This window comes from Pinus tabuliformis, chromosome Q (assembly GCF_031772625.1).
Source record: "Pinus tabuliformis cultivar Carrire ecotype Pingquan chromosome Q, CPIR1, whole genome shotgun sequence".
In the NCBI taxonomy this organism is placed as follows: domain Eukaryota; kingdom Viridiplantae; phylum Streptophyta; class Pinopsida; order Pinales; family Pinaceae; genus Pinus; species Pinus tabuliformis.
The window spans coordinates 1,278,359,991-1,278,373,122 of NC_142296.1; the positions used below are offsets into that span (position 1 = coordinate 1,278,359,991).

At 38.6% G+C, this 13,132-nt stretch overlaps 1 protein-coding gene across 2 annotated transcripts in view; it reads right to left on the bottom strand.

Annotated features, from left to right (window-relative positions):
• The window catches only part of RAD54 (DNA repair/recombination protein), a 254,808-nt gene extending 242,538 nt beyond the window's left edge, over positions 1–12,270 (bottom strand). The window contains exon 1 of one of the 2 annotated variants that reach the window (XM_089386127.1): positions 11,480–12,270. In XM_089386127.1, coding sequence (XP_089242253.1) covers positions 11,480–11,823 — 344 coding nt within the window. In that variant the 5' untranslated portion in view covers positions 11,824–12,270. The remainder of the gene's footprint in view (positions 1–11,479) is intronic. The other variant, XM_089386128.1, reaches the window with a different exon arrangement.
• Positions 12,271–13,132: the final 862 nt, after the last annotated feature.

The following is a 13,132-nucleotide window of genomic DNA, read 5'->3' on the forward strand; positions in this document are numbered from 1 at the left end:
GTGAACTAGGTCTAAAACGATAATTGCCATCCAAATCTCCCAAAGAAATTTGTTGCATTGATTATTCTTGTTTGCATTATTGCACTTCCTAGTACGCATTTCCAAAGGGATTATGTAGCTAAGACTGGAAATATTTGAGCATGTGTTGTGATTGGCTAAGAAGAAGATGTACACAATTCATTGATGGTTCATTGAGATTCCCAAATGTCTCTACTTGAAGAGAATTAATGCTGTGTCTAGTTTTGGTCGAGTCCAATGTACAATGGGTATGTTGTGTGAGAGATTGAGCCTATAGGTGTCCTTTTCCCTAGTGGAACCATAGTTTGGCTTCAAGGTCGCATCAATAATAGAAGCCTATTGTTGAGTGGCAAATTGCTCCTATGCAGCGAATTTTCTAGGACGGCATTCTGATAAAGATAAGTATTCATGTCTAATTGTGTTGTTGTATTTAATTTCCTCGATCCTATTTGGATTCTGGAATATGAATAGTGCCTGGAATTATACTTCAATTCTCATGATAATGAACGTGGACATGAGTATTTATGGAAAGTATGGTTAAATGATTGAATATTGCATGTCACGATTGTAGGTTTCTATTGTTGTTCTGCATTTAATGTGAATGTTGTACATAATCATATATTAAGGAATATGCATGTGTAAAAATCACTTTTTCGTGCATACAATTAGAAATCTACATATAGTTGCATCGGTGAGTTGTTAGGCAATGTTGGATGCCCCAAACACTTGTTTCAGTTGTAATTCAAATGAGTTAAGCAAGCAAAATTTTGAGTTGGTGAAGTTTGGTGAAGCAAGTACCTAGTTGTCAGCCTAGAGGGAAGAGCAAGTCTAAGTTACCAAGATACAGATCCCGATCCATCAAATTTTTAAAAGCCAAGAGCCACATACAATGAAGAAACAGTAAGTATAAAAAAAATATAAGAAATATTTTTATAATAAGTAAAAATAAAAGTCAAGAATCACAAGAGTATAACTATAGGTTATCATCTAAAAAGAGAGTTCTCATGCATATTACCATTAGCCATCCATGTACAATAACTAAAAACTTGATAAGTTATAACCATCGTTGATTATTGATAATTTTGAAGACCGTTTCAACATTTGCATGAAGAACGTCATAACAATTTTTTGTAAGCCACATCGACGTGTCCATATCAATAGTGAATATAGTGGTTTTCTTTAAGGCTATGGCAAGACTAAATAACAATGTGGGTGTGGGTGAAGTGAGCAACAATGCAGCACATGAGGATAGATTGGGTGTTAACAGTAAACCTTGACCATAATGATAGATAACCCTTAAGAGCAAACCTCGATACATTAGACCTTCAGAGTAGACTTTGATAGATTAGACCTGAAAAGGGGGTCTTGAAATAAGGATGGATCAAACCTTCACAAGAAATTGGGTTTAGAGTTTTCGACCTTACGAATCTAGGGTTTTGGAAATTTTTCATTAAAAAAATGATTTTTGGGGGGATTATGTTGATTTGGGGTAGAATCGAATGTGCTCTAGCCACGAAAATTGGTGGAGAGGCTAAAGCACATGAGATCTCCAATACCCAGAAAGGGTTTGGGCAAATTCTAAACAGTTTGGGAGATATTCAAATAATTAATATTTTTAATGGAGTCCCTAAGTCTAAACTTAGGGAAAATAAAATATTAATGTGTATTAATATAAAACTGTGTTAGAATGGTCCAAAAGTCATGGATCAAGCCAGATCTAATCTTAGCCATTGATAAGGGACTTAATCTCGGCCATTGATTTGTCAACGAGAAAAGTATAAGAGGAGGCTTGAGGGTCACTTGGAGAACACACTGAGGGAGACCAGTTAGTTCAATTTCTGGAGCGGAGTTAGCTGAGAAATTGAACCAGTGGTCTGGAGAGCAGTCAGGAGGCAACAAGGATGGAACAGAGAGACAGGAGATCAACACAAAGGCAGAAAAGGTAGACACAGGGCCAGAGGAAGCCACGTAGAGGCAACAGAGACTACGCAGAGCCAGCAGGGCCTGCGTCATCCACGCAGAGGCTGCAAGAGTGACATAGAAGGGTAGACAGGTTGCGCAGAGTCCCAACAAGCTGACACAGAGGGTTTCAAGTCGCGCAGAGGTCAGTACGACTGACGATGGGTTCAAAAGAAGTGCTGGAAAATTTGTCTATCTGTGGGTAAGCCAGTTTGGCACCCTGTAGTACTAGAAAATTGTTGAATAATAAAATCCTCCCTTGCTGCACCGGTTTTCCCACATTGGGTTTTTCCGGGGACATTAGTCCAAAATAACCGTGTCAATGTGTTGATTCTTGTGCATATGTTTGTTTCTGTATTACGGTGTGATATCTACAGCGGTATTTATTTTAATGTTTATTGAAGTAATTTCATGAATAACTTATGGTGAAATAAGTAGGAAAAGTAAATCAGTTGCTGCAATGATAGAATTTTCACAGATTAGTGGGTCAAAAAGCACTAGAATTTTGGGGATCCATTTCAAAATTTCAAGATCCTTTTCATTTTCCATAGGATCTGTTCCAATGGCTCAACATTCGTTTCCTTCTCTACAGGATCCACTCCCATGACAAATCCTACGCAAATTTTGGCACATCCAGATTAGATCCAAGCATCCTACACATAAGGGTGGTACTGGTAAGATGCAGTAACATAGGGCAAGTACACCACAATAGCCTCCTTGAAGGTTTTTCCTGGCCCTAGGAGCAGGAAAGTAAAAATGGACAAACTAATTACGCTCGCACAACAGTTGCACTCACCGGAAGCAAGTATGCATTCGTCAAAGGCATGTCTGCAATTGTCACCTTTGTTGCAGAGGGAGATGCAATCTTTGCTGTACCAAAAGGAGTCAGTCCCTTCTAAGGTTGAATGGTTGAGTCTTTGAGACAGAATGCAAATCCCATCCCCTTCGACGGAAGGGAGGCAATAGCCATTCCCAATGAGGTAACATAAGGGGGTTGGGGACACCATGCCTGAAAGGAACATGTAGAGCTAAATTGGGGGAGGATGAATGGTAGTTAGGGCTGTGCTCTAGCCCAAGTGCATCATAGGCAGTAAATCTCTGTCGAAAAAGCCTCTCCACCCAAAAACTCCCAATTAACTCAATTCTTTCAAAATGCAACTCTTCAAAACTTGAAGTGAGTTAAAATTTCTTTAAACATTTATTGAAAAATACTACCATATTGGCCAAATTATCTAATAAAGAACCATTTTAGTGAAAGGACAACAATAACTATGAAGAAAGTTCCCTAAAGTTTCATCACAAAAACATTTAGGGGCTACGAAAATGATAACAATCAGCAACTCATGAGAAGTTGTATCCTAAGATTAGCAAATAAACAAACATAAGCCATTTCATCAATATCTTACAAGACTCTATCAATGTTTGGATTAAAGCTAAGTAACCTTTATGAAGTACTACATGAACAGAAAGCTTTGTCAATCTGGAAACTGGCTTTGGGGTGTAAACCCCCAAGTTGATGTAATAACATCCTCCCTCACTCCAATAATAACATTGATCAAAGAAACCATGTGCTTTGTGGCTCTGCTTCCTTGTGAGTGTTGTCCTTGCAATTCCTTCTTAATTTCAAGCTTAGTAAAAATCAAAGTTGCATATCTCATGTTGAGGATTTTATTTTGTGTTAATTTGACTACAATTACTATGTGCTTTGTGGGTCTGCTTCCTTGTGATTGTTGTCCTTGTAATGCCTTGTTAATTTCAAGCTTGGTAAAAGTCAAAGTTGCATATCTCATGTTGGGGATTTTTTTAGTGTGTTAATTTGACTATGACTACTATCTCCATGAGTTAATGTAAACTTTGAAGTAGGCACACAATTTTAACATGAGAAAATATTCTAGGGGAGCAAATATATCACTATGGGTCCAGAAAACAACTTATTGGCAACATTGGGGAAAATATCGGCCAATATCAGCAAACTTTAAAAAATACAGAAATATTCATTTATTTCAAGTTTTTAAACATCTAAAGAAAGCCTCTCCCTCTAGCCCTTTTATGGGTAAATGTAATAGTGAGTAACCCCTTTGTTCTCAACCCCCTACTTTCCCTCTTTGAAGTGGGCAAAAACATCCAAAAAAAATTGATTGAACCAATATTTTCCATATTTTTTTGGAGATATATTAGCGGTATATTGCAATATTTTTGGCCATATTTCAACCTTTTAGGCTAACTTCACAAAATAAAATGTAGATTTTCCACGAATTTTTGCTACTGCTTAATGAACAATTCTGAACCTAGTTCTATTCATAAGACACAAAAATTATTTACTAGAATGCAGCAGAACAATTCAAGACAAAAAAATTTTACTATGGAGCCCAACTGGGAAAACCCTTTGCTTGTTTATTGATAGAAACTAAGCAATTGATCTCTTACAAAATAATTGTTTCAATCCGAAAGACATACTTGTCTTTCCTGCTTGTTCTAAGCATGAAACCCTTGCAAGATTGTTGATCTTTGCTTCCAATTGCTTGGTCTCACCAACTCGTGCTCACCAAAACAATGATTAAACTTGTGCATGCGTTCCTTCTTTAAAAGGCAATTCAAATGGTTAAATTAGTGAGTTTTCTAATGAAGGAATTGAACTAGAGCTTTTCTAGTTAACAAAAGTCAACAAAACTAGTTAATTGGATCCTCCTAAAATTTAGGAGGCGAAGTCCACTTAAGTTTTCAGTTCCCAATTTAACTCACACTAGAAGATTAAAACTCGACATTCAACTTCAACGCATCAATTAATTGCCTCATGCACTCCTAATTTTTAGGGAAACTCCTAAATTTTAGGAACTCGACCATGCACAAAAAGGAACTCGACTTTGACTCTTTGATTTAGGCAAAAATCAAGGAAGCACTTTTCTTGCTAATTTTCAACACTCCCTCTTAGCGAGGAAGGTGTTCCTGGAAGAACCTCGTCCACCTGGATTTGTCTCCAACACTATCACTTTCTCCATTGTTGCAACTATTCTCCTTGAACTAGAAGGCTTCCCTACTTTTTTTTGCGAAACCTACTTTGAAGACTTGTTCTTTCCCACCATACTTTGTGAGTCCTAGTCCTCCTCTTCATCATCATGTTGGTCAGCCCAACTTCCAACTAGCTTAGACTGAAACTAAGATACCGACTAAGGCTCCATCTTGAGAGCTTTATCCTACTCTCGCTCAACCATCACTTCTCTACTCTATGCACTACCTGCCTTGTTGCTCAAGGTTGCACCTGTCTCTACCTACAACTTGTAGAGATTCTTCACCCTCACACCTATCTGCTTCTTACATCCAGAAGCTAAGTGTTGGAGGTATGCCTTACCTCTGTTGAAGATGACATCATATCCCTTGTCCTCAAGGGTGGCTACCGAAACAAGATTCTGCCTCAATCCTGGAACATAAAGAACATCTCTGAGATGAAGGGAATTACTTGACTCCCTCTAAAAGCTAACAGTACCAACTCCTCTAGCTACATATTGACCATCATCTCCTAGCTCAATCTGAACCTGCATGTCCTTCTCCTTCAGGTGGTTGAAACTCTTCTTGTTCCCGATCATGTGGAAGGAAGCTCCTGAATCAATATACCACATATTGTTATCTGTTGAGCTTTCCATGCAAGCTATCAACGAGAAATCCTTCTCAAACTGGGCAGAAAAGTCATCTACCTCTACTGATGCAACAGCATGATCCTTCCCGACCCCCTTCTTCTTACCAAGACACTTAGAAGCATAATGTCCAAACTCATGGCAATGGAAGCACTTGATCTTACTTAGATCCTTCTTCTTTCCCTTCTCATTGGACCCAGCCTCTCCTTGGCCCTTCTTGCCCTTAGCCTTGCTACCCTTGCTTGTTAGGGCACAATTCTCCTCGTCCTTTGTCACGACTCACAACTAATCTCCCTTCTATGGTTCCTCTTCAGATCTCTTCCTTTCCCACATTGGGAAGTTCTCTCTCCCACTAACACCATCCTGGAACCCTTTCCACGACTTGTGAAGTCCAAGTAAGGCAAAACTCACAAGATCATGATCAGATACAGCTTCGCCCACCCCACCTAGTTCATCTTGTACTTGAGTGAACCTTGACAAATATGGGACGATGGGCTCATCCATGCTCATCCGGATACTCCTCAACTTCTCCTTAATAGCAAGCTTCCTGGTATCAGTGGTACTCTAGTACAACTTCAGGATTGTATTGTACATCACATACGTTGTCTTCTTCTCATGGATATGAGGAGGCACTATATGATCTTTGAAGTTTGAAGTTTGAAGTTTGAACCCTTCTAGAATGATCCTCTTTGCCTTGATATCATTCTTATTATGTTGGGCATCTTGTAGTGGTGGGATAGCTTGCTTCATGAATTCTCCCACACCATTATCTTCAACATTATCATAATCCTCCCTTTCCAAGCTATGAAGTTCAATGCTCCCTCCAAATAGTGATCTGCCCTCAACCCTTGGTAAGCCATCCTTCTTCCCCTAAGAGCTCTCTAAAAAACTTGCCCACTAACAGTCTTGTATTCCTTCACAAGAAGTTTTACTTAGGGCTCAAATAATTCTGCCTCTCCTATCAGTCTTGTAGTCCTTCACAAGGACTGAACTTAGGGCTTCTTCTGGCAACCCTATAACAGTCTTCCAACCTATACACGAGTTGCCCACTTCTGTCCAGATATGACCTCTACCAACCTGTCATCAACACGATACTTGAAAGGAGGAATATCATACCTAAAGGATCAACTTCTTTCTCAATTCTTCTGGACCTGTGCTTGTACAAGTGTCAGCAACCTTTGGCCCTGGTTAGGGCTATTGTAGCAGCTGCTACAGCCCTCCTCTCAGCCTTCTATTGCCTTCAACACCTGCGTTGAGCCTTCTTCTAGTACCCTTTCCACCTACGTTGTGCCTGGGTTCTACTCGGCCCCTGTAGCAGCTTCTTTTGAGGCCTTACAGCCCTCCCAAATCTCTATTACAGGAGCTCAGTCTTCTCCAAGAGACGCAAAGCTATTGCAGCTTGTTCTGAAGAGAATATGCCCACTAATCCTACACAAAAAACCTTCCATATTTCAACATTGTCACACAGCCACCACCTGCCCAATCTCGGTTGCCCTGAAACACAAGAAGAAACACTATCTCTTCCTCCTTTCACTTCAGACCAACACCTAAGGGACTCGGCTACCACCGACCTTTTTTTCCTTGTGTGATGCACTTGTGATGATCTTAAATTTGTTCCAAGAGCTCTGATACCATGCAGATTTTCCACGAATTTCTGCTACTGCTTAATGAACAATTATGAACCTAGTTCTATTCGTAAGACACAGTAATTCTCTACTAGAGTGCAGCGAAATAGGAACAGAGAATAAAACATAGTCACACAATTCAATACACAATTTTTTTACTAGGGAACCCAACAGGGAAAACCCTTTGCTTGTTTATTGATAGAAACTAAGCAATTGATCTCTTACAAAATAATTGTTTCATTCTGAAAGACACACTTCTCTTTCCTACTTGCTCTGAGCATGAAACCCTTGCAAGACTGATGTTAATTTTAGGTATGTTCTATGCTTAGAGCAATTTATTTCAATTTTCATAGTTAGCTCCATATCTTTTCCAGATTAGCAATCACATCAGAATTAAAGTAAACTGCAGATAGAACATAAACATAAATCGCAGAAGACAAGCCAAGACAAGAGGACACAAGATGTGGCGCTAGCCAGGGACAAACCCCAATGTGGGGAAACCCTTGATCAATTCTTCTTATATGTTCTTCAATAGTTCAGCAGAGAGAGAGAGAGAGATAGCACGTTTACAACAGAAGTCAACACTTTGACTTATCTAGATAAGAGCATAGATCATCTCTAAGAAGATGATACATGAGATCAATTGAAGACATGCTGCTTCAACTAATTCTCCAAGGTGACTCCTTCACCTATCGTTGTGCTGCATTTCGTCATCATGCTGCACCTCACCGTGTTGCACCATGCTGCACCCATCATCACTATGTTGCATCTCATCGCGCTTCATTAATCATGACTGTACCCATCACTGTACTACATTATGTGCCACTGCTGCACCATGTTGCCATCCTGACCTATGTGTTGGTTGTACCTTGCTTGCTTGTTGTCCCTTGCTTGCTTGTTGTCCTTAGCATGCTTGTTGTTGCATGCTAGCTATCCCTTGCATGCTAGCTGTAACATTGCATGCTTGGTGTTTTTGCTGCTAAGTACCATACAACTGTCCCAATGTTAGTTAGTTATCCCTTGCATGTTGCCCTCCTTCGGAGACAGATGCTCCAGTTGTTCCGGTAGTTCCCGGCAGTTCCGGCTTTTCCGGCTTTTCCGGCTTTTCAGGTAGTTCCGGCTTTTCCGGCTTTTCCGGCTTTTCCAGCTTTTTCGGCAATTCCAGCTTTTCCGGTAGTTCCAGCTTTTCCGGCTTTCTGGCAGTTCTGGCTTCCGGCAATTCCAACTTTTCCGGCAGTTCCAGCTTTTTGAGTATCGTAGATCTTATTCTCCCATGACTTCTTTAAGATCTAGGGCATGTTATCTAGGGCAGCGTATACCCTAGGGCACTCCCTCTAGCTCTCATCTTCATCAAACCCGAAACAGGATGAAGTGAGATCACAAGAGTGAGTGTGTGTGACAAATGACTTCAAGTCCTCTTCTATTTATACTAAAACGTAGAGGTTGAATAAACATGACTGTTGGGCTTCTGAGCCTACATAAGTTGTTGGTTGACTTGACAATTTGTCCATAATCAAAATAAATTCATATCTTCATAAATACTTATCGGAATTGGATGATCTTTAGATCAATCCTACACCTCTCGATGAGCGGGATCCAAGAAAAATACTAGCTGCCATAAATAAGATGACCCACATGGAGTTTGGCTCTAGTTGCCAATTTTAACAACTGATGATCTTTGCTGCCCTCTACCAACCTGTGCACAAGCTTCTCTTGCACACTCTTCCTCTCACAAGCTCCACGCACAAACTTGTGCTTCCTATTGCTTGGTCTCACCAACTCGTGCTCACCAAAACAATGATTAAACTTGTGCCTTTGTTCCTTCTTTTAAAGGCAATTCGAATGGTTAAAATTAGTGAGTTTCTAATTAAGGAATTGAACTGGAGTTTTTCTAGTTAACAAAAGTCAACAAAACTAGTTAACTAGATCCTCCTAAAATTTAGGAGGCTAACTCCACTTAAGCTTTCAGTTCCCAATTTAACTCACACTAGAAGATCAAAACTCGACCTTCAACTTCAACACATCAGTTAACTGCCTCATGCACTCCTAATTTTTAGGGAAACTCCTAAATTTTAGGAACTCGACCATGCACAAAAAGGAACTCGACTTTGACTCCTTGAATTAAGGCACAAATCAAGGAATCACTTTTCTCACTAATTTTCAACATAAAATGCTGGCAGGTGGGTACTCTTCATATAGACAAAGCCACTCCTTGGGCTTACTTTGTTTGATCCTGGCAGGCGCCTGAAATCACTTGTAGTTTGGAAGGATCTTTATGTTTTTTTTGACAATCACTTCATTAAATTTAAAGCTTATCTAGGAAGTGGATCCAAGATTCCAATAATTATGCAGAAATGATGGTTATCCTGGTCTTACTGAAAATTGCCATGGATTAAAGGAAACATAGGATACAGGTTTATGGAATTCTCTTTTGGTATTAAATGAATGAGATCAGAACCTTTGATTCACAACGTTGCTCTACAACCTCTGGCTCATCTGAACAAAGAAAATGCTCAGCACTTTGAATGGACTACTTTTACGCACATTTATAGATAGCTAAATGTTGAACCTGGTGCTTTATTCTAGCAAGGTTTACATTTCACAGGCACGTTATGGATGGAGGAATATACTGATCGAATAATGGCATAGTTAAGACCAATCATCTGATCGTTTTAGTTAGTTTCAATATATTCTGTGTGTCTAGCTGCTCAGGTTTAGATCTTTTGAGGTGTTATGAAATACTATAATGTGTACCAGTTTTAGAACTTTGAGGAGCTAAAATTTTTTAATGCCTCCGATGTTGTTGGGTATTTAGGGTTTAGGCCAGTTGTGTGGCCATGAAGCATGGCAGAGTCACGACAAACATCTGATTGTTTTAGTTTTCTCTGTATCTAGCTGCTCAGCTTTAGATCTTTTAAAATGTTATGAAACACTGTACTGTGTATCAGTTTTAGAACTTTGAGGAGCTAAAATTTTTTAATGCCTCTGATGTTGTTTGGTATTTTGGGTTCAGGCCACTTGTATGGCCATAGAGTCACTGATTGGGTCATCTAGTACTTACAATTTTTGCAATAGTGCCCGTGGCACCTGAATCTTGTGTTTTTAATTCTACTCTGAATACAAAATGTGATTTTTTCTTGATAAAAATATCACAATATTTTCAAAGTATCATGATACATCCAAAATTTGAAAATATCACAATTTTTTCCACCAATAATATCACCAAGCTGAGAGAATCACGAGGCTAGCAACGTTGGTGGTATTACGTACAGAAAGAATATGTAGTTTCTTCGAAGTTTCCGGTGAAATTCTGTTGAAACAAAAATTAAAAAGGCTTCTTAGTTGCTTTTCAAGGGAGACCTAATTTTCCTTCATATTTCAATGACAGTACTTGTTTAATTAAAGGAAACTGCTTGACAAGCTTTTATGAGTGCATCAGTAAATATTTTCCATTACATGCATCTAAATTTTCAGTAAAAGTAATACTCTGCGCCAAATACGTTAAGTACATTTTTTCATTTCTCAATGCTTCAACAAATGATTTCTGTTAAGCTTAAATGCAGCTATACTTTCACTCAATGTACTACACTTCACTAAATACTTTAGGTTTATCTGGTTATTTCTCAATGCATCAGCTAATATTTTCCGTTGAGTTTAAATGCAACAAAAGCTTCACTAAATAAACTACTCTTACCAAATAGTTTATACGAAATTAAAACCTAAGTTTGTTCGGCCATTTCTCAATAAATCAGTGAATATTTTATGTTAAGCTTTAATTGCAGCTAAGTTTTCAGTAAATGGACCATTCTTTGTCAGATACTTAAAGTTTATTTGATCATTTCTCAAGACATCAACCAACATTTTCTGCTGAGCTTCTATATGGCTAATATTTCACTAAAAGAACAACTCTTTTCCAGAGACTTGAATTTATTTAGCCATTTCTCAAAGCACCGACTAATCTTTTCTGTTGAGCTTAAATGCAAGTAAAACTTAACTAAATAAATGAACTGATCTTTGCCGAATAATCAAGTTTGTTTGGCCATTTCTCAATGCACCGGCGAATATTTTCTGTTAAATTATATGAAGCTAAAATTTCACTAAATGAAATGGTTTTTACAAATAATTGAGTTTGTTTGGCCACTTCTCAGTTCACCGGCAAATGTTATCTGTCAAGCTCAAATGCAGCTAAAATTTCACCAAATAATCACTCTTTCCAAATTCTTAATTTCCGTCAAGATTTCTCACCTCAACAACGCAGCAACGTTTTGGTTTTTCCTGTCATCGTCTGAAACAGGACTAGGTTTACTTCCATTTTCGTCCTCCTCGTCCTCTTCTTCTTCATCTTTATCTTCATCGTCGTCGTCGTCATTTGTATTGTAATCACCGTCCTCGTCATTGTCATCCCCGCTAATTTCAGCTTCGTCTGCAAGGGTTTCGAATTCTTGAATGTCGTAGATTTTGGCACACCCTTCTCCAGCATCGCAATCAATGCTGAGAGGGCACAAGTAAGCCCCGTCGCCGTTATTTGATTCTTCATGAAATTGAAGCGTGTGTTTTTTACAGTTCGGGCATTGCACAGATCTCCCCATGGAGAAGTAAAGCCTGGCTTGCAAAATCAACGAAGCACAGACTAAAACCCTCTAAATTGAATTTTCTGGTAAATTTCAGGGAATTTTAGCTGAAAATGAAGCTACAGCCTGCTGTTTGGACCATTTATGCTGCACCAAGCCTTCGTCTTCAATTGATTGCTTAAAATTATGGTCGCCTCATGTTTCCCTCCAAATGAGTCCCTTCTGTCTCTGGTTTCAAATAATAGTCAATATAAGGTGGTCAAGGGTAAGTGGACTTAATTCACTTGGTCCCCGCTTATATAAAAGTCAAATGACCTTCTATGGGACCAGTGGCTCGGAATTTCGACCGCTTGTTTCCCTTCCCCCGGCTTGGATAGAAGTCAAATGACCTTCCATGTGACCAGTGGCTCGGAATTTCGACCGCTTGTTTCCCTTTCAATATCGATCGCTCAACAGAATTTCAGTTGCCATTGTCTCCGATTAAAGTTTTGGACACATAATAACTGAAATGTTGAGAAATTCTATTAATTGACCAACTTTACTTAAATGAGTTTTCCAAGTGAGTGGCAAGAGCTTTTTTCCAAGTGAGTGGCTTTGTTTTTTTTCTTTTAATCTTTAAAAGTAGAGGAGAAACCGCTCTAAAAAAATATTACCGTAGGAAAAATAATTTAAAGTGGGAGAGAAAATACTAGAAGGAATTATGAAATAATTGTTGTAAATGAAATGTTTGACAAGTTTATAGGAAAGATGATTAAAAAAAAAGTATGAAAAATATAAAAGAGAAAAATGAGTAAATAGGTAAATGACAAAACTTGGTTTAGAGTATGTCTTAAAATTATTTTTGTTTGGTTAAAAGTTTGTTTTCCTCGAACATAAGGATACAGGTTAATTGTTCAAGACTCAAAGGCATTTGGTAAGAGTGACAGCCTACCCACTTACAAACCACCACCAGGTAATTACAGGTGGCGTGGTTTTCCTTGAATAATAGTGATGAGTCAACTTGCATTAGTGGATAACATCTAGTGATGGTTGTCCCCACTCTTGGTTTGACAACTATGTTATGTTAGGTTTTCCCACTAGTAAAAAAACAAATGACCATGAATGAAAGGAATTAATTGGAAAATATTTAAACCAATACTTAACCCTACCTCAAAAGGTGAGAGCAAATAACCTGCATACAACATCAAGATCAATGATATTATGCTTTAAACACGTATAAATAAAGAAAGAAAGATGGTTATTTGCAAATGAGCTCCCTTCACCATCATAGGTGAGTCCAGACAAGAGGGAAAGTGTCTTGTTAGGAATCTTGGGTAAATGAAAATTT